This window comes from Anabrus simplex, chromosome 1, assembly GCF_040414725.1.
Source record: "Anabrus simplex isolate iqAnaSimp1 chromosome 1, ASM4041472v1, whole genome shotgun sequence".
Lineage (NCBI taxonomy): Eukaryota > Metazoa > Arthropoda > Insecta > Orthoptera > Tettigoniidae > Anabrus > Anabrus simplex.
The window spans coordinates 1,505,936,473-1,505,963,323 of record NC_090265.1 but is presented as its reverse complement, the minus strand read 5'-3'; the positions used below and the strand labels follow the sequence as shown (position 1 = coordinate 1,505,963,323).

At 38.7% G+C, this 26,851-nt stretch overlaps 1 protein-coding gene across 1 annotated transcript in view; it reads left to right on the top strand.

The window, feature by feature from the left end:
- LOC136858449 (chromatin assembly factor 1 subunit A-B) overlaps positions 1-19,817 on the top strand; it is a 123,205-nt gene extending 103,388 nt beyond the window's left edge. Inside the window, exon 12 of the mRNA XM_067137999.2 lies at positions 18,607-19,817. Coding sequence (XP_066994100.2) covers positions 18,607-19,490 — 884 coding nt within the window. The 3' untranslated portion in view covers positions 19,491-19,817. The remainder of the gene's footprint in view (positions 1-18,606) is intronic.
- Positions 19,818-26,851: the final 7,034 nt, after the last annotated feature.

The window sequence follows — 26,851 nt, the reverse complement described above, 5'->3', positions numbered from 1 at the left end:
ATCAAATTTCTGTTTATTTTACAGTCTAATAAAGGAAACTACTATGTGTTTTGTTGTGTGTGTTGGCGTGATAAAATATTATTCATATCTATGTGTCATAAATGAGAGTGATTAGGTACATTTTCTTGTAACCATTTTATGTTTTTTAAGTTTGGTTTAAATTTAATGGTCAATTCACATTTTAACTGTAGGTATGTATGGCTTTTATCCTGCCCTTTTTTCACTTAGACCATGGCGCAATATATGTGACGAAAGCCAAGAATTAAATAATCTTCCTTGGTAGGCGGAAGGCCCATTGGAGCTGTAGTTCGGTTTTGGTTTCGGGGCGTTTGTAAGATTATAAGTATACAAATTACTTTTTTTTTAAATGTTTAGCCAAATTGTTGATGGTTCATTCGTTCCTGGATTTTCCATTTTCCCGTGTTGTACGTTTATTTTCCATGGTCCCTCCAAAAACGGAGAATCGAGGTTCCACTGTACATGTATGCACTTAAGTACCGAGAATTATGTACTAAAAATAACAAAACATGCATTGAGAAAAATTGAAAAAAAAAGTTTTATTTTAAGCAATTTGTTGTTATAGCTGCCAACTTTTAGAAATAAAAAACAGGACGAACCCACTTAGGTGCGAGACCTGCGTGAAACCCTCCAATCTTATTACTGACTGGGTGGTTACAACACAGTTCTTGTTGGCCTGGTAGGAAGATCTGGGTCTCTTCGACATCTTGAGCCTTGGCCTGGGTAAGGGATGTCTTCTCAGCCAAAGCTTGCTTTTCCTTCGTGTCCTGCTGCTTATGCTGCCACTCTGCTAGGGAAACAGCTGTATTATCTTGACTAGAAGTGGATGGTGGAAAAATCTACCAATCCCCGGTACCGTATTGCTGTTGACCAAAGAACAGCTTCGCTGGGGAATAGCCAGTGACACAGTTGATGCGTTGTTGCAGGGCAAAGAGTGACTGCGGTATCTGACAGTCCTACAGTCGATGTTCCTTGTCTATTAGGTGGACCCGTAGCATCCTTTTTAGCTCCTGGTTCCTTCGTTCCGTTGGATTGGCCCTTGGGTTGTAGATACGGGTTGTCCAGTGCTCCATACCCCATTCATTCATAATTTGCTGCTACTTCCTTGACGTGAACTGACTCTCGTTGTCTGACAGAATGCATGGTGGATAACCGTAGCGGCTGAATACCTCATCTTGTAGAAGACTGGTGATGCATCCCGTCATGGCTTCTGGTATCAGAAGGGCCTCAATCCATCTTGCGAAAAGGTCGGTGATTACTAGGAGTCCTGTTTTAGCCCATGGTGTTCCAAGGTAAGGACCCATCAAGTCCAGGGCTATGACCTCCCTAGGGCATTGCGGCTGTCTTCCTCGCTGACTGGAATGTGCCTTCCTGTTGCTCGCCTTGGTGCTGGCACAAATGTAGCACCCTTTCACATAATCAAGGATGTCTTTCCACATGTTGATCCAGAAGAATCTTTATCAGATAGATTGGTATGTCTCTCCACCTCCTGGATGTCCGGCTTCAGTGCTGTCGTGGAACTTCTCAAGGATGTCCGTCATGTGCTGTCTAGAGATCACCACTACTGCAGGCGTGTCGGAGAGGTGAGATCTGTACATCAAAAGTCCTCCGTCAACCCGGAAGTTCTTGTAGTATATCTTGAATTCCCTTGGGACGTGTTGACTATCAGTGTGCTGTCTCCTAATCCACTGCATCATGGTCCTACAGGGCTTGTCTTGTTCTTGCCATTGGTTGATTACTCTCAGATCAAGTTCCTTCTTGATGATCATAAGAACAGGTTCATTGGGTTTGCTCTGGTGTTTTTTTGTGGAAACGCCCTCTGGACAATGGTGCTCCTAGCTTCAGATTCCATCGCCGGGTGCCTTGAAGGGCATTAACTCCGTACCTGAGAAGCAAAGGGGCTTAGGTCCACTTTGTAATTTTACAGTATAAGCGAGAAAGAGTAACAGGCTGCACATTTATGCCAATTGCTCATTATACATATGCAGTTGAATTGTAAATGTTCTATATATATATTTATTCTGCATATCATATATATGTGTGTGATGTTAAATAAATACATATTCATAAATTCCAATCTAAATTTTCTTGGGTAAACCGTGTAAATGGACATACACTTTTCTTAATTTCTTATTAAACTTCTGGATGCTGTAAAAGTAAGTTAATAGGTAAATAACTGTTTATAATATCAATTTATATCCATTCTGTAGCTAAATGAACAAGAAAAATATAATATAGCACACACAAAACTTTATAATAATTATCACATTAAGAATTTTTTATATTTTTTTACAATATTGTTACTGAACTTTCCCGAATGAAATGTTCTCCAGTGAATTTCAATTTATGTCTGTAGAAGTCACTCATCGCTAGGATATTTGTCTCCTCCTCTATAAGGGAGATGACCAGTGTTGCCAACTTTGCGGATTTTCCGCAAAATTTGGCGGAATTAGAAGACTGTCGATGGAGAAATATATCATTTAGCGGACAGTGAATTTCTTGGCGGAATTCTAGATTTATTATAGCAGAATTTAGTGTTTTATCCATTTTACGTTTTTCTAAATTTGTACTCTAGTCTTTCTCCAAGCTATTCCGTATTTATTGTCAGGAGCTAGCAGTCACATCAGGAAAACATGTTATTTGGATTTGATGTTATAAGATCATGGTATCATAAAATTCAAATGCGTGGGGAAAGGGTACTTATATCTTAGCTGATGAATGACGACAGATAATGAAACTGTGAGAGAGTAGCATTTATATTTATGCTATGAAGGAAGACCGTTTAATGAACAGGCCTGTTTTGTGTGTGGGTCTTGAGGTAGGGGATTCACCTAGTTTGCACCCGGCACTAAAACGCCTACAAGTTTTAGCTCGCCGGCTCGCAGGCAGGGGGTTAATCCCAGTGAAACTCACAGATCAGGTGAGTACAGACATTTCCTTTTATTTTTAGTATTATTTATTGTTATTTATTATTATTATTGCTCATTTTTATTGCTCATTATTTCAGATCGGATTTCCTAGCAGAATTTTAGCGGATTTTCAGTAGTATTTAGCGGATCTTGAAAATATAAGTTGGCAACACTGGAGATGACTGTAAAATGCACTGTATGGCCATGGAATCCATTGAGTTAACATTTGCAGGTCTGTGTATTTGGCTGAACTAATTGATTTGGGTCCGCTTCATATGGTTGGAATTTCATTTGTTAACAGGAGAGGGGCCAATAACCTGCACGTTAGGCCCTTTAAACAACAAGCATAATCATTACCTTGGGTAATAGGAGAGCATTTCTACGGTCTTCTGATAACAATTTCTTGAAAACAGGTGTCGTTGAAGGATGTCTTGTAGGCAATAATTCCAGGTTTGTCAGCTGAAACCTTTAGCCATCCAACTTTTGAGATTAGAAATATTTCGCCTGTAGTAGATTTCTTGCGATTTGTGAAAGGGGATCCAAATTTTTCATTTAAAGATGTAAAATTTTTGATATTGTTACATAGCATTTCATGGGCTATAAGAGACTTTTTACCTAGCATGTTCTGATCAATTGAGCCCAAACACATGGTACAGCAATCTCCAAGTTGGTGAGTTTCAACCTTTTCCTTTTAATGGTTGAATTAATGCTGTCCACCTCCATGTGTGTGTGGCCTTTCAGAAGAAATTTATGGTTGATCTCTTGAAGTTATGGGAACTGTGTCAGAAGCCAGTTGTACATGAGAGAAATTTGAATGTTTCTGTTCTGACCGGCTCAAGTATCGGACCGCACTGTTAACACCCGAGTTTGATCCGACAAATGGCACTGAATCCACTTCAGTAAGCAAGAAGCTATTCCATTATCTCTTCTCCCTGCAATTGTTTCATCCCACAGCATACAGTAACCATCATTTGAAGCGGTGTCTTCATTATCAAATTCAGTGTCCAGAGCTTGCACAAATAAAGTGATCGACAGTTTGATAGGCAGGGTGTAGGAAGACATTTCTGAAGGTCCTTTGTGATTGTTCTCTTACTTGCATTTCCTGTACCTTTCTTCTTAAAGCTGTACCTGTCATCAGCTTCCGTGTGGTGATTTTCCATTTCCAATTCTTTGACAGTTTTCTGCTTCTCCTCCTCATGTTTAGCATCTTTGAATTATTTTTTGAACCAATCACAATCATCGCAAGTATCTTTGTTAGGGAACGGATAAGAGAGATTGAAATCTTTGTTGAAAATATTTCTATATACCCATTCTTTGGCTAGATTTTCTTCAATTAGAAATAGGGAAGGATTTCCACCTATCAATACTTATTTATTGTATTTATTGTGTTACAGGACCGGTTTCGACCCCTTACATAGGGTCATCTTCAGCTGAACCATACATTCACATGTATGTTGTGAAGCTATGATTAAGATTACATTGTCTAGGGAATGCCATATGACAAACATTTGATCACATCCAAATGGGGCATGTCGAAACGGAATCTGGCGTGTATATCACTATGTGCGTCAATGCAATTTTATGTCTAAAATGATATGTTTTAGTTCTTAAAATTAGTTTATAAAACACATCTCTACTTAAAACTAACTTATATACACTGAAGAAAATGGAAATTTCAACACCCAGAAGGAGTGGTGCTACGTTGCTGCAATTGAACACGCAGGACGAATTTTCGGTTGTGCTTCGATGATAACACTTTCAGGTCCCTCTGACTGCAAGTTTGGACAACAATCAATACAGGATGTGCCCACCGCGAGCTGCAATACAGTGATGAATTCGTCGAGGCATGGAGTCAATAAGGGCCTGGATCGCTTCCTGAGGAATTGTGGCCCATGCTTGCTGCACTGCACGGGTCAGTTGTCCCAGAGTTGTGGGTGGCCGAGGACGGTTGGCCAGTTGTCGACCCATCATGTCCCACACATGCTCAATAGGACTGAGGTCCGGGGATCTGGCGGGCCATTCTAAGGTTGTGATGTCGTGGAGAGCTTCTCTGGAGATGCGTGCAGTGTGAACCCGGGCATTGTCCTGCTGAAACATCCCATTAGCAATGTTCATCATAGGGACAACCACTGGATTGAGTACTCTTATCAACATACTGTCGAGCAATCTTAGTGTCCTCAACAAGCACTAATTGTGATTTCACATTAAAGCCAATAGCTCCCCAGACCTTAATGCTTGGTGTTGGCCCTGTGTGCCTCTCGACAATAAGATCTGGGCAACCCCTCTCCCCGGTACGTCGGCGCACACGATTCCGGCGATCACTGCGAGCAAGACAGAAGCGCGATTCATCACTAAAGGCGACCCTATGCCATTCGTCGACCCACGTCGATCTTTCTCGACACCAGGCCAGCCTTACATGTCGCTGTTGTGGGGTCAATGGAACACCTTCTGCAGGGACACGGGCTCGTAAGCCAGCTGCACGCAGGCGATTACCAACTGTTTGTTGTGTAACGTGGGGTGCCACAGCTGCTCGAATTTGCGTTGTTGTTGCATGGGGTTCCATCCGGGCCATCCGAATGATGCGGCGATCCGCTCTCACAGTTGTCTGTCGCACTGGGCCTGTGCCAGGTCTACGAGTGTGGGTACCTTCATTTGACCACTGCTGCCATACACATTGTACCGTAGATGACTGTCTGCCAACATGTGCAGCGACAGTCCTTAGCGATAATCCAGCCTCACACGGCCCCATTATCCGAGCCCTCTCAAACGGTGACAGTTGTTGATAGCGTGCTCTTCTCTGTCGTCGAAGCATGTTTGACGGGGAACACTTCACTGCACAGACTGCAATTCAACTACACTACACCAGAGTCCGTATACTGGAGTTGATTCCTCCACGACCAATCACGTAGGGAGACCTGTAGCAACAATCCAATGGGTCTGAAACTTTGATCGTTCACATACCTACATGGCATCGTTCCATATCTTGAAAATCAACACAAATGATATGCCTTCATTGTGTTGCAATTTCCATTTTCTTAAGTATATATATATAAGATGAATACAATATAATAGGAACACTTCATGCACATGAACGTTCGTGTCTTGCGTGTTGTTCAATTCGTTGGTCGACTTCTGTGTTCAAGTCTTATTTACATAGTTGTACACATCGGTTGCTATTCCTGGAGTTTAAATGATATGATTTGCTTGTAAAATTGTGACATTGTATGAATAAAAGATTTTGTCTTTATGTATATACAAAGAATAAAACACTTTCCAATTTTAAAAAAGGGTGTCAGGTGTATGGATAGAATTAGGCTAAAATATGTTCAGCTCTGCTGTGTGTTGAATCATGTTGCTTTATCTTAAAATTGAATATGTTGTCCTGTGACGTCCATAAAATTTGGGTGACATTGGGTTCAAAGTAACGGCTCCTATTCCCATTTGTAGCTGTGCAGTGATGTTATATTATCTGTGGAAGATAAGATTGAGCTATGAGTGATATTTTATGTTGGAGGAATGTCTAAGGGTTGTGTGTGCTAATTTGAATATGTACTTACTGTTATTGGTGTGGCTGAGTTGTGTTTGATATGCGAGCTTGTTGTGTACTACTTCGTGTTCTTCTTGGGCTCATCACTAGCTGCTGTGAGGGAAAGGGAGGGAGGGGTAGGGAGAGTTGCTGTTGTATGGGTAGGGGTGGAGCTAGGTGTGTTGTTTGATGTTTCTCTGTCGCGTGTCGTGTTCTGTTTATTGATTATCTTAAGGTAAGAGTTTTTTTTAGGGCGGGGATAACTGTATTGAAGATGATGTTAGTTTTTTCTGTAATTTCATTTATGTTGTAATTTGGATTGGTATACTGATCTAGAGTGATGTAAAATTCTTCTGTTGGGGTTTATGTTCAGGATTTGCATGTCGTTCTCGATGTTTGTGAAACTGTGTTTATAGTCTTCGACATGTTGGCCTATTGAGGAAAAATGATTGTGTTTTACCACATTTATGTGTTCATTATATCGGGTTAGGAAGTTTCTACCGGTACGTCCGACATAGCTTGTCTCACAATTATTGCATTTGATACGGTATACCCCTGAGTGGTTGTATTTGTTGTTGCTGTTGATTGTCCTGATGTTGTGTATGATGTTGGTACTGTTGTGTGTAGTTTTAAATGCTATTCTTAAGTTATGTTTTTAAAAAACGTTAGTTATGAGGTATATGTGTACATTATGTAATCTTAATCATAGCTTCATGACATCGATGTGAATGTGTGGTTCAGCTGAAGATGACCCTATGTAAGGGGTCGAAACTGGTCCTGTACCATAATAAATGCAATAAATAAGTATTGATAGGTGGAAATCCTTTCCTATTTCTAATTGTGTAATTCGTCAATATGGAAAGAAGATTATAGATTACGATAGATTTTCTTCAGCGATGTTATTTTCCTTTCGTACTTTGATGTATGCTCTGTACTTAATTGAAATATTAAGATGAGGCCCAAGATACTTCATTTCTGTCCTTTGTCTGGAATAATGACTCTGATATTGTGAGTATTTTGAAATGTGAGATTTTACACTTTGTTTAACTGCCTCTGGTATTTTATTTGTTGGCGTAGATTTCCCTCTTCGATCACATGTAACCATTTTTGTAAATAGAAACCCTGACAAACTTGTCATTGACATACAGCATATTCAAAAGCATAATTTTACCCACAGGAATTATTTCATGTTTTATTTTCCCATGTAGAGTATTGTCATCTTTCTTCTCTCTTTAAAACTACCCATTTCTTTATGAGTTCTGTGTCCATTTCTTAGAACTTACTTCACCAAGGTTCCTATTATCTGACATTTCTGGTCCCAAGAACTAGACTCTAGCAATATGCGATATTTGTAGTGGAAATTTAGGAGATAAGTTTAATATCGATAAATTGCACTAAAACTGTAATAATAATGGTGATTAAGATACTACTAATAATACAACATACGTTAATTTGATCCAATTTTAATCTGGTTGAAGTTAGTATTACTTCATTCTATACTTTGAAGTTGGTGATTAGGGCATAACTCCACAAAGCATAGTCAGTAACAAAAGGAAGGTTAATACAGAACTCTTCAGTAAGAAATATAAATATAGGCTATTTACCTCTCGCCTCGCATGCTTGTTCAGAACATTTTGCAATATCATCTTCTCTTGAAAAACTATTCATTTTGCATACCTTCAAACACAGAAGACTCACAAAACTTTTAACTTCTTGTGGGTTATAATATTTCACTGTTTTTACGCAAATTTGCATGTGATAATGCAGGTCTTTTATATTTCCGTAACAGGAAACAATAACGTTCACACTAATAAGCACACTTCATTATCATACTCCAATAATGTAGGCATAAGGCAAATGTCCATTGACTCCTCCTTCACGCGGAGAAATTACTTAGAAGAAAAAAGGCAGATGCCCCACATGCGATCTTGCTGCACTAAAATGTTTTCTGCAAGAGGATGATGTCCCACATGCGCCATTTCCGTCCTAAAAGCACTCTGGACTATCGCCTTTATGCTACACTCTAAATCCACAGGGAATGACAACAAGACAACCGCCTTTATTCCATAGATCCGGTTGATAATACCAAACACAAAATTGGCCGTAACTCAGAATCACAAAAAATGGACATACGCCCTTTTGCCTCTCAGGTATGGAACTGGATATATCCCAGGTCTATGTCGACTTCCACGTCCTTGCCAGTCCGGAGGTTTCCATCGTGCTAGACAACCCTCATCCGTCTGTCTTTTCCCAAAAAGACTTAATGAGCTGCATAGTCTAGGATCACCTTGTATAGTACCAGAAGTCATGACCTAATATGATGTCAGGTATTATGTTCCGAATCACTGCAACGTTAATTACAATAGGCAGGTCCATGCATTTAGCGGTTAGGTTAGTCCGTCCTTGGATGGAATCGGTTACCCCATCTGCTGCTCCCACTACCGTTCCGAGATGGTCAGACTTCATAGGTGCTAGTAATCTGGCAACAGTCCTATTCATGAATGAGTGGCTTGCTTGACTGTTGAATATGAAAAATTCTCGCCTATCCTCAAGATGATAACTGGGCATGGTTGGTCTGTTCTGCTCACAATCTGACCAATTCCTCTCCTACTTGTCCGGGTCTGATTGTCTGTCGGGTCTTGAGGCACCTTCCTTTTCCCGTTCCCATGCCCCCTTAACCAGTTCCCGTTTTACAATTTAAACTATAATGATTAGCAGTGATGGAACTAACAGTTTTATGAATATTAGTACATGAAAGAGGCTGGATGATGAGCATACTCAAGGTGCTAAGAATTTAGAGCCTAATTTATTTTTTCAAATTTACTCATAATTTCATCCCATTTTTTAATGTCAATTGCATATTTGTTCATTTGTTTTATGTCAGTTGTGTGTTCGTACATTTGTTTAGTTATTAGATGTTTTACATTAAGGCTGAAGGTGGCAAGCCCAGGCCGAAACTAGTCCCTAGATAATGTAATTCAAAATATTGCATATTATAGTATTGAAAGGTGGACCATTACGACATTAATTTAATAATTATTATTGAGGCCAACATTCATCCTTATTGTTTGTCTCACCAGGCGAGTTGACCGTGCAGTTAGGGGCACGCGGCTGTAAGCTTGCATCCAGGAGATACTGGGTTTGAATCCCACTGACGGTAGCCCTGAAGATGGTTTTCCGTGGTTTCCCATTTTCACACCAGGCAAATGCTGGAACTGTACCTTAATTAAGGCCATGGCCGCTTTCTTCCAACTCCTAGGCCTTTCCTATCCCATCATCACCATAAGACCTATCTGTGTCAGTGCGGCGTAAAGCCACTAGGGAAAAAAGGGAAAAAAAGTGTTGTTTGTCTCAAGTTGAATGTTTATCCCTTCCATTTGATTGAACATACAGGATCTATTATACTAGAAAATGCAATGATGTATTTGGGTTGTGAGTGTTGGATGAGATGCACTGTTAGGACCATTAATGTCCTTGTGAGAACAATCACATGAGGTGTGTAATGTTATCAACGTCTTTGGATGGTACAATAATGCTTTTAGCAATGTTTAAGAAGAGTGGAAGACTACTAAAGAGAACCGGTTGTTTCAGTACATTTGCCACTATTTGGATCCTTCAGGTGTATTGTACAACTATGTTGGAGGCAGTGAAAACATGAGAAAACTCGCGTATTGATGGAAAGTGCTGAGAGATCTGGATTCACTACATGATTAAAGGATTATCGTAATGTTCACCATACATGAAACATCTGAACATTGTGTGTGTCCTTCCACCTTGCAGAGACATATAGTTCCATCACTTGATATCCCTCTGTCAGTCCTGTTGGTGACAGCATAGCATGTCTTTTGGACTGATAAACCTTAAGTTCCTGTGTCTAGGATTTTGGATTACCATGTGAAAAACATTTAATGCAGTGAATAATGTGCAGAGATTTAGAGAGATCATGAATCAGCTAGCAGTTACCACAATAATAATAATAATTCCGTGTGGCTATTTCTAGCCGAGTGCAGCCCTTGTAAGGCAGACCCTCCGATGAGGGTGGGCGGCATCCGCCATTTGTAGGTAACTGCGTGTTATTGTGGTGGAGGATAGTGTTATGTGTGGTGTGTGAGTTGCAGGGATGTTGGGGACAGCACAAACACCCAGCCCCCGGGCCATTGGAATTAACCAATTAAGGTTAAAATCTCCGACCCGGCCGGGAATCGAACCCGGGACCCTCTGAACCGAAGGCCAGTACGCTGACCATTCAGCCAGCCAGTCGGACAGTTACCACAAAGAGAGACTGTCTTAATTCTGTTAAATGATTTACCATCGTATTAGCCTGTTACGGTCTTGCACTCACATCGTTTCATCAGATATTCTATGGATCTTTTTTTCCTCGAGTTGATAGTGAAGAATTTCCTTTGCTGATGTCTGGCTCCATGGCTAAATGTTTAGCGTGTTGGCCTTTGGTCACTGTTGTCCCAGGTTTGATTCCTGGCAGGGTCAGGAATTTTAACCATAATTGGTTAATTTTGCTGATGCGGGGGCTGGGTGTATGTGTTGTCCTCATCATTTCATCCTCATCACAACGCGCAGGTTGCCTCGGGGGGTCAAATCATAACACATGCATCAGGCGATCCGAACTTGTCCTCGGAACACTCCTCGCACTGAAAGCCATACACCATTTCATTTCCTTTGCTGATCTTCCAGTTTCCATCATTTAGACATGGCACTTCCAGTTTGCTTCATAATTGTAGGTATAGTCGGTTATCGGCTTGATTTTCAACTTTCAGCACATCCTTGTTTATTTTATGGTCCTCTTTTGTGTAGCCTGCTGTTTCGTGGATATATTTCATTTCATGTGCTGTGATTCTGGAGATGTCTGCATTTCTTCAAGTTCACGTCTCAGTGCCATGTCATAGGGCTGGTTTGTCAAAAGTACTGTATACAAGTGAATAATCCCCACATATTTTTTTCAAAATTTGTCAGCAAAAAGTTGGGGTAGAGTTATTATTTGTGTCAGATTTGGTACAGTGCTCCTGACATACAGAAATATGGAAGTTTGTATTTTTCTGCTCACTTTGTTGTTAAGTCTGTTTCTGCCACAAGCGAGCAGATCCCTGCGTACATATCACATCATTTGTGTGGCGTCACTTCAAGTAGTAATGTGTGTTTAGGATGGCAGTAGATGATTTGAGGAAATATAAAACTCATCTTGAACAGACAAATGGTAATGACCAGGCATTTTGCAGACAAAATGCAAAGTTTTCAAAAAGTTTGTTCATGTGATCTTGAGTGAAGTGTGTCAGTTAAAAGCTATGGCAAAAGCAAGAGAGTTAAAAATTATAGGTTTTAAGGCAAGTTTACATGCTGTTTTTTACAGAAATAACCAGTTTTCTTAGAAAAGCAGTCATTGCATAACATCCACCAGCAAATTGTGAAGAAAAAGACATTGACTTTTTGCAGATTTGCTATGGACTTGCACCAGAGAAATTTGTATTTACTCTCGTGAACTGGTAATGCAGACCAGACATCTGTATTTGAAGATTACCACACGAGTTGTTTCATAATTTATCATTTATTATACTGTAGTTATTACAGTTTTCAATATAAATATTTAACAGCTGTATGAAATAATACAAAAAAGTGAGCTTTCTTTCTCCAAATTTCATTTCCTAAAATTGGGGCGTGGAGTTAATTCGATGGTGGTAATTATTCATGTTTATATGGAATTTTTAGTAGTGTGTTTGTACATTCTTTCTGAATTAAGTACTGTTCAAAAAATCCAGTAAGAAGAAAAAAGGTCCATTATAAGTGTCAGTTGGGAACATACGGGTAAAATCTTCATTAACCCTCCGTTCATCGTGGTCAAGTTCTTTATGCGGTTGATCGTGGGTGAGCGTGTGCTGTTAACGATTTTGGCGTAAGTGTTTGTACATCTGTGGACCCGGATTAACTATATACATACATTATCATTATAGACTGTTATGCCTTTCAGCATTCAGTCTGCAAGCCTCTGTGAATTTACTAAATGTCGCCACAATCCTCGATTTGCAACTAGTGTTGTGGCCTCATTTAGTTCTATACCTCTTATCTTTAAATCGTTAGAAACCGAGTCTAACCATCGTCATCTTGGTTCACCTCTACTTCTCTTACCCTCCATAAGAGTCCATTATTCTCCTAGGTACCCTATCCTCCTCCATTCGCCTCATATGACCCCACCACCGAAGCCGGTTTATGTGTACAGCTTCATCCATCGAGTTCATTCTTAAAATAGCCTTTTTCTCCTCATTCTGAGTACCCTCCTGCCATTGTTCCCACCTGTTTGTACCAGCAATCATTCTTGCTACTTTCATGTCTATTACTTCTAACTTATGAATAAGATATCCTGAGTCCACCCAGCTTTCGCTCCCGTAAAGCAAAGTTGTTCTAGACCGATGTAAAGATAGTTTTGTCTGGGAGCTGACTTCCTTCTTACAGAATACAGTTGATCCCAGCTGCGAGCTCACTGCATTACCTTTACGACACCTTGATTCAATCTCACTTACTATATTATCATCGTGGGAGAACACACAACCTAAATACTTGAAATTATCGACCTATTCTAGCTTTGTATCACCAATCTGACATTCACTTCTGCTGAATTTCTTACCTACTGACATCAATTTAGTCTTCGAGAGGCTAATGTTCATACCATACTCATTGCACCTATTTTCAAGTTCCAAGATATTACTACACTGCAGGTTTTCGGCACAATCTGCCATTAAGACCAAGTCACCAGCATAGGCCAGACTGCTTACAACATTTCCACCTAACTGAATCCCTCCCTGCCATTTTATACCTTTCAGCAGATGATCCATGTAAAATACAAACAGCAAAAGTGAAAGATTACAGCCTTGTCTAATCTCTTTAAGTACCCTGAACCAAGAACTCACTCTACCATCAATTCTCACTGAAGCCCAATTGTCAACATAAATGCCTTTGATTGCTTTTAATAATCTACTTGTAATTCCATAGTCCCCCACTATGGCGAACATCTTTTCCCTCGGTACCCTATCATATGCTTTCTCTAGATCTACGAAACATAAACACAACTGCCTATTCCTCTCGTAGCATTTTTCAATTACCTGGTGCATACTGAAAATCTGATCCTGACAGCCTCTCTGTGGTCTGAAACCACACTGGTTTTCATCCAACTTCTTCTGAACCACTTATCGCACCCTCCCTTCCAAGATGCCAGTGAAAACTTTGCCTGGTATACTAATCAGCGAGATACCTCGATAGTTGTTGCAATTCTTCCTGTTCCCTTGCAGATAGGAGCAATTACTGCTTTTGTCCAATCTGAAGGTACCTTACCAGCACTCCATGCTAATCTTACTACTCTATGCAGCCATTTCATCCCTGCCTTCCCACTATACTTCATCATTTCAGGTCTAATTTCATCTATTCCTGCTGCCTTATGACAATGGAGTTTATTGACCATCCTTTCCACTTCCTCAAGCATAATTTCACCAACATCATTTTCCTCCTCCCCATGAGCTTGGCTGTTCGCAACACCACCAGGATGATTTCCTTTTACATTGAGAAGATGTTCAAAATATTCCCTCCACCTCTCCAGTGATTCCCTGGGATCTATTATGAGTTCACCTGAATTACTCAAAACACTGTTCATTTCCTTATTTCCTCCCTTCCTAAGATTCTTTTTTATTGTCCAGAAAGGTTTCCCTGCTGCTTGATCTAGCCTTTCTAGGTTATTACTAAAATCTCCCCATAACTTCTTTTTGGATTCAACAGCTATTTGTTTCGCTCTGTTTCTTTCATCTACGTACAAATCCCTGTCTGCCTCAGCCCTTGTTTGGAGCCATTTCTGATAAGCCTTCTTTTTACGTTTACAAGCTGTTCATTCATCATTCCACTAAAATGTTCGCTTTTTCCCATCTTTACACACAGTTGTTCCTAGGTATTCCCTTGCTGTTTCTACTATAGCATCCCCGTATGCCACCCATTCACTTTCTGTATCCTGAACTTTTAGTGTCTACTGTTCGAAACTTCTCACTAATCATATCCATGTACTTCTAATTTCCTCGTCCTGGAGATTTTCTACCCTTATTCGTTTGCAGGCAGATTTCACTTTCTCTACCTTAGGCCTAGAGATACTTATTTCACTACAGATCAGATAGTGGTCTGTATCATCGAAAAATCCCCGGAAAACTCGTACATTCCTAACAGATTTCCTGAATTCGAAGTCTGTTAAGATATAGTCTATTATGGATCTGATACCCCTAGCCTCCCATGTGTAGCGGTGAATAGCCTTATGCTTGAAGAATGTATTTGTAACTGCTAAACCCATACTAGCACAGAAGTCCAGCAAACGCTTCCCATTCCCATTAGCTTCCATATATTCCCCACATTTACCAATCACCCTTTTAGTGTCCTTCAGTTCTATTCCCAACTCTCACATTGAAATTGCCCATTAGTACTATTCTATCCTTGCTGTTGACCCTGACCACGATGTCACTCAGTGCTTCATAAAACTTGTCAACTTCATCCTCATCTGCACCCTCACATGGTGAATACATGGAGACAATTCTAGTCCTAATTCCTCCAACTGACAAATCTTCCGACATCATTCGCTCATTTACGTGCCTAACAGGAACTATGTTGTGTGCAATGGTATTCCTGATAAAGAGCCCTATCCCAGACTCTGCCCTTCCCTTTCTAGTACCCGTCAAATACATTTTATAATCTCCTATCTCTTCCTCGTTATCTTCCCTTATCCGAATATCACGTACTCCTAGCACATCCAGATGCATCCTCTTTGTTGACTCAGCCAGTTATACTTTCTTTCTTCCATAAGCCCCATTGATATTAATAGCTCCCCATCGAATTCCATTTCATTCGCCAAGGTGTTTCCAAGGAGTCCCTCGCCTGTCAAATGGGAGTGGGACTCCATTACTCCCATAGGTCCGAGGCTTGCTTAAAATGTTCTGAGGTCGGTAAATTCATGAAGCAGGATGCTGCCCTACTTGCACATAGTCCAAATGAGGATCTCTCCTCTAACGGGTTATGGACCACCGGTGAATTGTATAGTCCTAGCCGCCTGAGCACAAGGAGGGCCATGACTCAGAATATGTCCAAGATGCCCACTCCCATTCCATAGCAACTGGTATCCCGACTCTCAGGACCACTTACTAGGCCACTCAGCCGTTGCCCATGGTTCACGAACTTTCAAAATTTGTCTCAATTATCCATCGATTTGTTATGCCTTGTACCCACTGGTCGGTTATGTACACATACATATATCTATTCAAGTAAAAGGTTATTGTTATCATTATTGAAATTATCTTTTCGTTTCATTGTATATCTTGTTACATCCTTATGTCCCGGATCCCTCTGGGGTACATTCCACTGCCCGCAAAAGTATTTACTTATTATTATTATTTTGATTATTATTATTATTATTATTATTATTATTATTATTATTATTATTATTATTATTATTATTATTATTATTATCAGTAGTATTGATGTTACAGCAGTACTCTATCATTGAACTGTAACCTCAGCCAAACATACTGTCACCATATGCTGTCAGAGTACTGTAATAATCTAATAACAGATGATAACATCATAGTAACAGTTCGTAACAACCGCAGCGCTCACCGTTGGACTTCTTGCAGTTGTAATTATTCATGTCTCTCATCTGTTACATCCATTGTTTTATTTTCTCATTATACTGTTTTGGATAGGGTATAGATATATTTATTAGGGTGAAGGAAGAAATATATTACAATCACCTGCTTATATATTACATGAAAAGTGCAGAATAGGTTAAGTTGAATGTTTTCAGTTTCTTATTACTGAAAATTAAAGCATGTTTCAACAATAGACCTTCACCAGTAATAATTGTCTCTGTGCAGTAACATTTTCTTGGTATTTACAACAAAAGAAAACATAACTAGTGTCCATAAGACTGTCAAATCAAAGAATAAAACAAGTGTACTGTAGTTATCTGTCTGAGTGAAATGATGATGTGTCCACTTGTAACCACTGTCGCTATTGTCCTCCTGTTCAGTGTTCCCATGGCGTAGCGTACATACCGGGATAGATAGCTTTCAGACAGTCTCCACAACCTTGCTGTTGTTTTTCAGTTCTTCTTTTCAAGACAAAAATAATACTTTGTATCTTTGTAGCACTTTTCACAGACTTTACTTCAGCTCTGAATTTTTCTTTCCATCTTCAGATCATCCTAGCATGATATCATCAAAACATTTCTGTACTTCTTTGGAATAGCATTTGCTCTTAAGGCAAACAAACTGTTGCAAACCTCCCTTTGCCTTGTATTTATCACACTGCTGGAATTTCCCATTTATCTTCCAAATAGTACCAACAGTGATCATATTCGTCTCACTCGCCAGTTCGTTGACCAGGTTAACAGAGGTCCATGGTTACATTTCTACCATGTCCCATAATTGGGTCTGCTAGCCTTTTGATGAAGCTATGAGGTTTGTTCGGTATACAAAATGGACTTTCGTGCTGTTTGCCTGAGTAGATCTCCATATTGGCAGCATAATACATCAGCCATTTGCATTACTTTTGGGCCATATTTTGGTCGTTTTCTCAGCATGTACTGCCTGAAATTACACCGTTCACAGAAGCTCAGCATTTTGGTCTTCATTTACATACTGTATTCTGGGGCACTGAACATGTCCTGACAATGTTTCGCGAACTGCTAAAATCTTCCCTGTTGGCCACGAGTGTATTGAGTCTCTTCCTCTTGGCCCTAGTTGCGTTGTCATTGAACTGAAGTGCATGCTGATGCAAATTAAAAATAGTTGTACCTCATCATAAGGTTAAAATGTCTCATCTGAAGCACAGAGGTATTGAAGATTCTGGTGAGGTGATTTCATATCACCTGCTAGATACAATAGTCCAAGAAGAGCTTTCACTTCTATATTCATCTCCAACACATCCGTTATTTTCTTTAGCTGCACATTTGTGAATTTATGAGAGACTGTATAGCATTTCACTGGGAAAGAACAACTTCCATTCCATTTATTCCTCCACCTGTTTTTTGGGAAGCATGATTTTTCCAGTTAGTCTTGCCACATCCAGTATACAGTGGCCCAGAATTGAAATTAGAATTAGTCTTTTTCATTCGTCGTAACCTCACTCGCACATTCGTGTATACTTTCTTGTGAAGCTTCAGTATTGGAGTATTCAGTCTCATATCTATATGAGATATATTATCATTTGGATCTGGATTTGGATCATCGGTTGAATCCTGAAGCCACCTGCGTATATCACACTCTTCAACATTCATATTCTTTACCAGTAAACCAACTGCTGTAATTAAATCAGCTGTAACCATGAGCAGAGCTTGCCAACAATGTAACTTGGTTAGTAGTGGGTAAGCGCTGTGTTCGCTTGAGGGAGACAGCCTTGAATGTGGCGACATGTGGGCGATTGTTTCATGCTTGGTCTGTAACAGTGTGTGTATTGCTTCACAATGCTGTACATTTTGACACTGTGGATTCCATAGACATCTGAAATCGCAGCTAAGCGCTGTGCTCACCCCACAACCAACTGCTGGTTGAAGCAAGATTTTTGTAAGATGTTACTTTTTACTAAGACTTTTAATAAAACTTTAAAAAGAAAAGCACAAGTAGTGTTTTGAGTTCAAATTGTTCCCCTTAAATTACATATAAACCAGTTTCTATAGTATCCATAAAATGTGGACTGTGAGTCTACTAATAATTGTCTTGGTTTTGTAGAAAATGCTTTTCTTAATATTATCTTAATATAAGGGTCTAAAATTTGAAATGATCCAGATTGTGTTTGCTAAGTTATCACATTTGAATTAGTGTGTGTGTTTATATTCTTGTTTGTTGTATTTAAAATCCTTTTTTGAATATTTTAAAATCAAAGTGAAGAAAAGCACAAAGAAATGTTCGAAAATAGGGTTCAGATAAATTATTGCTATGTTTTTGTAAGCTGGTAAGTTTCTGGCCAATGATTTCTTGTACCATGTACCTATTATTGTTCTTTATGTGCCTACAAGTTTGTCAGTAAACTTTTTTTTTTTTTGGCCTTATGTTAAGTTGTACATTTTTATATTTGTCTTTCTGTGGCATAGTTTCAAGGGAAATTGTTTCTTTTTTTTTTTTTTAGCTACACCTGCCTTGATCAAGCTCATACATGGAAATGTAAATGGTCGAGTATTCTTGGTGAAGGAATTTCTTGCCTATTTGAAAAAAGAAGCTGCTTGTTCAAATACTGATGGGAGCATCACTGAGGAAGTGAAATCGGAAGTGTTTGAAAAGGATGGTGCAAATTTTAAACCAGAAACCCCCGAGAAGGACGGTGCAAGTGTTAAATCAGAAAGCTCTGAAAAGAACGGTGCAAATGTTCCTGCTAATGATACCGGTATTTCTAAGAAGAGTATTGCAAATAAAATAAAAGAACTTTCTTCATGGATACCGTGTCCTGAAGAGGGTGTTATGCAGGGTCGATCATGTTGGTATGTCCCTGCTGAAATTCGTGCGTCCTTTGGACTAGAGGATTTTAAACTTCCCAATAAATCGTGGAGTTATTGTCTTGTTCCAAAGCGGGAACTTGACTTCTCGAATCCTGTCACCCCTCCTGCACCCACTTGTGAAGTTATTGAAAAACCTACAAAAGTTCTTCCTCTTATCACAAAATTCACGAAGAAGATGACATCTGAAGAACTCCAAAAGCAGCTCCTTCAGTCTCCAGGTGATAATATGAAAGGATTACCTAATAAAAAGCATACACCGAAATTGGCAGGTTGTAAAACACAAAAAAGACTGCATTCTTTTATCCCGAAAGAAACTCACTCATCCTTACCAGCAGATAAGCCACGCAAGAGAGTTCCAATCTTAATGTCTGTTTCTGTTGGTCATGAAATACCTAAGTTGCATGAGAGTAAGAAGTCTGAAACCAGTCTTTCTCCAAAACCTTCAAGCTCTAACTCTCATGTAACTTCTGCTAAAACTGATGACAAAGAAATAGACTGTGTTGTTTTGAGTGATTAAAAGTATTTTAATTCGAAATATCTCTTACTGAGGTCGAGATGATCTATTGCTATTGGAACTTTATACTCGTATATAAGTTGTGAAATGTTATTTATAAATCAGATTGCATACTTACCAATTAACTGTTTTGCATTAAAGAATCTAAGAACTCCTTAATGTAAAATGTATATAATTGGTGTTTAAGCTGAAATACTTCACAGAGCAGTTTTCGCAGCCACGTTGATATCGAAGAACTATCTCTCTAACAATTTCAATGCATAGTGAGGACTATTATGCAAACGTTAACTGATAAAGTTCTGTCATCTAAGGTTGAGTATTATGTGAGTTATATTATTAATAACAAGAATTCTTTAATATATGTGCTGCAGGTCAGTATTCCTCTGACAACAGTGTCACATAGTTTTCGTAGGCACAGTGATACGATTATGTTCACGTTTTTATTTGACTGTATTATTTTCTTCCTTGCATTCTGTTAGCTTTGGTTTTTGTTCGCTATATAACAGCTGAAGTGTTTACCATGATTATCCAAGTATGGGATAATATTGAATTTTCTACCATCTCGTAACATCCATTATAGATGTACAAGACAGGTAAGTCGTGGTAAACCGGAATTTTTAAGAACAGTTATAGATTGTTCTTTTGCAGTTTTAAAGTTGAGGTAAAAAAAGGTGACAGTGACAAAACTATTTGAAGGGAAGAAAAATCAGTAAGAAAGTTGCATGCCTTAGCAAGACTGCTTATTCAGGCAGCAACAGGATATCATATCTTTTGCTCTCATTAGTGAGAATAGAACAGATATAATGAGGAATTTCTTTATAATTAAAATTATACTGTGTATATCTGTTGAAGCAGAGGTTGATATGTTAGCAGCATAAATTCCAGTGTTCAGAATTCTGAAATTCAGAAAACTCAGAAAACTCCATAAGTGGCTCCATTGCGACTGAGTTAGTAGAGAGCTTGCCCTTCACCTGTTATATTAAAGATTGTCCATTTATTCCTAACAGATTCCATAAAGGTCAGCTCTCAAACCGGGCTTTTCCTCCCATTAGCATGTACAGCTTCTCTGTGGGATTCTGCGAACTTAAGACTTTGGACTAATAATTGGATACATGAGTATACAGCTGTATGTAACGGTAGCGGTAGCATTTCAGAACTACTAGTTCATCATCAGATTTCTATATTTAATATTTTCTCTGGATGCTTGTTGGTCCTTCTAAAAGCAAACTTTTCACGTTTATAGATTTATAGATTACAAAGTGAAGGATGTTTTCAGTTAAAAAATTTAATATGGTGGCTAAGTTCATTTTATTGATAAGTGAATGTATGATGAATTACTGTTAATTAGTATTTGATATTGGGGCTAAGCATGCTATACCAGAAGTGTTGGCCGTCAAGCTATAGGAAAACGTGTTCTTATGAGCCAATGATGTGATGGTAAATTGACAAATAACTGCTTTACGTCTACTGTATCATGTATATTGTAAATATGAAGCCTGTATAAGATCATTCATTTTGTCTCAGTTCTGATGTGGAAGCTTAGGAAGCCTCTTCTATATTTCAGATGTAAGTTTACCATCTTCAATTGGATAAAATCGGAAATCCAAAACGTGGGAACTTCAAAACCTGAATCTAATAATGTCTATTTAAAATATGAGTAGCCTACACTAGCTGTGCAAGTGCTAAATTAGTATGCTTAGAAACTGTTTTTGAAAATAATAATGGAAAGAATGACTGCTAAAAATGAGAAGAAATCATACCTGGTGCATTACTAATGCATGTCTTTTCAATGATATATTTATTTTATGCAATGACTAAATTCTCTATAAGAGTTTCTGTGATGGTTACACAAGCCTGTGAATGATCTTTAACAGAGTAGAACAAGACTGTTAGCTCAGTTGAATGAGGCTACTTATTTTCATTTTTGATTAGAAGATAATTAACCATATTGCTCTTTATAAGGATTAATGTTTTATTATATGATTCCTTGTAAAATTATATATTTTTAATGCAAAAAATAAGATAAACTTTACTGTATTTAGATGAACATTTTATGTTGTGCATAAACTTTTGTAAATTACTACTTGTAAGTCTGTGGGATATTGATGATAAGGTTTGTTGGTAAGTGTAAAATTGTGCTCTCATGTAAAATACATTGTGAAGTATGACATGGTGAACAAATGAGAATAACTACTAGCTTATTAAATACAACTCATCATCCACATTTTGTTTGCCTTCGAGTTAGAAAAGAATATTAGTAATATTGTGTAATGTAGTGTTCTGAGCTCGGTAAATTCATGAAGCAGGATGGTACCCTACTTGCACACAGTTGAAGTGAGGATCTCTCCTCTAATGGGTTATGGACCACCGTTGAATTGTATAGTCCTAGCCGCCTGAGCTCAAGGAGGGCCACGACTCAGAATATGTCTGAGATGCCCACTCCCATTCCATAGCAACTGGTATCCCGACTCTCAGGACCACTTACTAGGCCACTCAGCCGTTGCCCATGGTTCACGAACTAGGACGTGACTACAGTAGTCTACGAACATGAACCATGTGAGGCGAATGGAGGAGGATAGGTTACCTAGGAGAATAATGGACTCTGCTATGGAGGGTAAGAGAAGTAGAGGTAGTCCAAGACGATGATGGTTAGACTCAGTTTCTAACGATTTAAAGATAAGAGGTATAGAACTAAATGAGGCCACAACACTAGTTGAAAATCAAGGATTGTTTAGTAAATTCACAGAGGCTTGCATACTGAATGTTGAAAGGCGTAACAGTCTATAATGATAATGTATGTTGTGTAATGTAATACACTGACTTTCGTTTCACCTGCTTCAGTACTTCAGGATAGTACCAATAAATTGTAATAACTTCAGACATCACATACATCCATAGTACACACATCTTTTTGGAGTTCTACTACACAAGAGCTGTGCAGTACTTTGCAAATTGAGTTTTGGAATATTAATTATCTGTACATAAGCAAAGCATTATTCTTGCAAGTTTCTTGAATGTTTTCAATAATACATAAGTGACACTCAATGCAGACTTGTTAGAAATAACTTGAAAATTGGACAAAATATTAATATGTGAATGCAAATAATATCCTGTAAAAATACAGTATGTATTTCCTCTTATTGATGCCTGCATTGTATGTCATCAAGAACAAGAGCTGTTATGTTACAGTTGAAGAATTTATGAAAATGTTTTTATATTTAGTACCAAATTGGGTTTCCTGAATAATGAAGATTGTGGTGTGTTAACTTTCTAAATTTTCTTTCCTGACCTGGAACTTTGTCAGTCTTCTTTTTTTTTTTTTTCCTTCACTCCTTACGTAAATGCTTTGCTTGTATTAAAGTTCAAACGTTTATTCCTGTAATAACTTAAGCAGTTAATGGGGAAACCTACTAGTGAGATAATTAGCGCAAAGAGGAACCCATGCGGTATAGAATAGAAATGTCAAGACAAGGATTGTATGAACACATGAGGAGAATGAATTAAATAAATGAAAGAATAATACAGTACTAATGATGGATGGTGTTTGATTCAAAAGTGGGAGGAAAGGCCCTGATAAAGACAGATATACAGGGACCGAAAGGAGTTACGGATTGTATAAACAACAGTAGAATATAGCCAGAAGAGTGTATCTCAACAGACATGGCTGAAGGCGAAAATGCTTAATAATAATAATAATAATAATAATATTTTCGTTCATTTGTACAAATCAGAGAAAAAGGTTATTTTGAGCACTTGCTTCCTTCATTAGTTGACTGTGGGTTGATGAACCTGACATTCTTCCTCTAACCATCACATCACGGTCTTCAAATGTTTATTCCAAAGGAAACATCTACATATATTGAGGGCTATCTTTATAATACCAAAAGAGTGTATTATATTATACAGTACAAAAAAAAAATAGAGCCTCCGTGGCCCAGGTGACAGCGCGCCGGTCTCTCAGCGCTGTGTTCCGTGGTTCAAATCCTGGTCACTCCATGTGAGATTTGTGCTGGACAAAGCTGAGGGGGGGGGCAGGTTTTTCTCCGGGTACTCTGGTTTTCCCTGTCATATTTCATTCCAACAACACTCTCCACTATCATTTCATTTCATTAATCATTCATTAATCATTGCCCCAGAGAAGTGCGACAGGCTTCGGCAGCCAGTACAATTCCTATCCTTGCCGCTAGATGGAGGTTTCATTCATTCCATCCCTGACCCGGTCGAATGACTGGAAACAGGCTGTGGATTTTCATTTCACAGTAATCATCATCATCATCATTTCCCTTTATCCAGCTGTAGCCGGGTAGGGGCAAATATGGTTCCTCTCCACTTTCTTCGGTCTTTCCACCACTCCTCCTCCAACACTGTGTCCCAGTCCAGGTTTCTTTCTATAATGCTGCGTTGGATGGTATTCTTCCATCTCAATCGTGGTCGTCCACGGCCTCTCCTTCCTTGGATTTGCATTTCCATCACCTTTTTTGGCATTCTTTCGTCGCTCATTCGCTTTATGTGCCCAAACCATCTTAGTCGGCTCTTCTCTATTCTATCATTCATTTTTTCCACTCCAATTTCTTCCTGGATTTTCTCATTCCTTATTTTGTCTAGTCTAGTCTTCTGTATCATACTCCTCAAGAATTTCATTTCGGCTGCCTGTATTCAACTCTCATCCTTCTTTGTCATTGTCCAAGTTTCTGCTCCGTAAGTTGTTATGGGTACGTAATACATCTTGTACATAGTATCCTTTGCTTCCATTGGCACATCTTTGTCCCATAACATATTTTTTACACTATGATAGAAACAACTTCCAGCTTGAATCCTTTTACTAATCTCAGCATCCAGTCGAGCATTCTCCATTAATTCACTCCCCAGGTATTTAAACGTTTCCACTACTTCCAGGGGCTTGTCTGCAAGTCTAATCTGACCTTTCCCTTCTTTCTCCCCTCTAGTCATAACAAGAGTTTTACTCTTTTCTACACTTATTTTCAATCCACATTCTTTGATCTTCCCATTCACCACATTCAATTGTTCTTGAACCTTCCTGTCATCTTCTCCCCAAATCACAATATCATCTGCAAATAACATCATGTTCATTTCTCTTCCTCCATATGCTGCTTTTGCTGTTCTCATGATGTCATCCATTACTATTGTAAACAGGATTGGTGATAGAACACTTCCCTGTCTCAGCCCACTAGTTATTTTGAACCAACTTGTCCTGCCAACTTGTGTTTGTACGCAACTACAACATTCCTTATACAATGCCATGATCATTTTTATTAATCCCTGTCCAATTCCTTTTTGCACCAGACTGTCCCAAACTTTCGTCCTAGGGACACTGTCATATGCCTTTTCAATATCAATGAATGTCATCACCATATCATTCCCGTACTCCCAATGCTTTTCCATTAGTTGTCTCATAATGAAAATGGGTTCTATTGTTGACCTTCCACTTCTGAAACCAAACTGATTTTCCTGTATCTGCTTCTCAACCCTCAACCTTATTCTACTTTCCAGTATCCTTTCCATTATCTTAGCAACATGGGATATTAGAGTAATTCCCCTGTAGTTCTTCAAAACTTTCTTATCACCTTTCTTGAAAATTGGGATGATTATTCCTTTTTGCCAATCCTCAGGGACCTCCTTATTCTCCCAGACATTCCTGAGAACCCAATATGTCCACTGCAGGCCTACAGCTCCAGCTGCCTTTATCATCTCCACTGAAATTTCATCTATTCCAGCAGTTTTTCCATTCTTCATCTTTCTTACTGCCATTTCAATTTCATTCATTGTAATTTCTTTATCCATTTCTTCGTCAACTAATTGCCTTTCTTGGTCGTCCATTGAATGACTGTCATCCGTTCTTATGTTCAGCAGCTTCTGAAAATACTCTCTCCATCTATTTCTTATTTCTTCTGGCTTTGTTAAAATTATGCCACCTTCATCCTTCACAAATCTGGTGTTTACTTGATCTCTCTTTTTGTTTCTTAAGATACCATACAGTAATTTCTTGCTGCCCTGCGTATCATCTCTCAATGTCTGTGTGAATAAGGCCCAGCTTTTCCTCTTTTCTTCCTCCACTACTTTCTTGGCCAAATTCTTTGCCTCCACATATTTTCTTCTACTTTCTTCAGTCTTAGATGTTTTCCATGCTTTCCATGCCATTTTCTTTTCCTTCACTTTAATCTTTACCCTATCATTCCACCAGTGTGTTTCTTTGTCCTTCACATTTCCTGATGTTCTACCACACACCTTTTCTGCACATCCAACCAGTGCTTCCTTAAATCTTTTCCATTCCTCTTCAACATTCCCCATCTCTGTCCTGGGTACCAAGGGTATTATTTCCCTTTGAAATTGTTCTTGTATGCTTTTCTCCTTCAACTTCCATACTTTAATTCTTTTCTCTCTTATTAACTGGGGTTTTTCAATCTTTCCAACTTTCAATTTTCCTATCACAACTCTATGATCTCCACCAAAGGCTTCTTCAGGCATGGCTGTTACATCTACAAGGTTCTTCCGGTGTTCTTTCTCTATGATTATATAATCAATCATGGTCTTTGTTCATCTGTCTCCCCAGCCATACCTTGTAATCTTCTGACTGTTCTTCTTCCTAAACCAGGTGTTTCCAACAATCATTTGATTCCTCATGCAAAAATCCACCAACAACTCGCCTTCTGGATTTACATTTCCATATCACAGTACTAATAAAAATAATTTTAAAGATTTGAAATTACCGCAGCTCTCATGGAAATAAACCATGTTAATAGAAATAAGTGAGTACTTACTATTTTGAACTTCTAAATGTAAACTCTCAACTCATTTTACAGTCTATAAATACGTTGGCACTGAAGATCCCTTTTTTCTCTGTATTGTCAAGTGATGTATTTCATTTCTGTTCACACTCATCAAATATTTTGTAAGCTTTTGTTGGAGATTAATAGTGTTGTGATTGAAGAAATTCTGTGATTCTTGAAGCCTATGGGACAGAATGCACATGCAATGCGTGCATCGCAATTTAATCATACTAACTTTCGATGGAGCTTTTGTAATGAGTTGTTCAACAGGAGCTGACATGAAAATATAATCATGATATCCTTCTACCCTTCACTCAGTGTTATGTTTATCAGCTGAATTTACAGTAATTATGAAACTAGCAGTAGCATAGAATCAAACATTAAGAGGTTTTTAATATTTATCAGCCTTATCAGTCTTCTTTTCAAATTCAGTACTGTGCATGTCATTATTAGAATTGTGATTTGAAGAATTTCTTCATATTTTGTTCGAAAGGAATTTAAAATCAGAAATAGTCTCTGAGAGGTTTTTGAAAACAAAGGTGAATTCAAACTGGGAAGTATTTCTGGACAATAAAC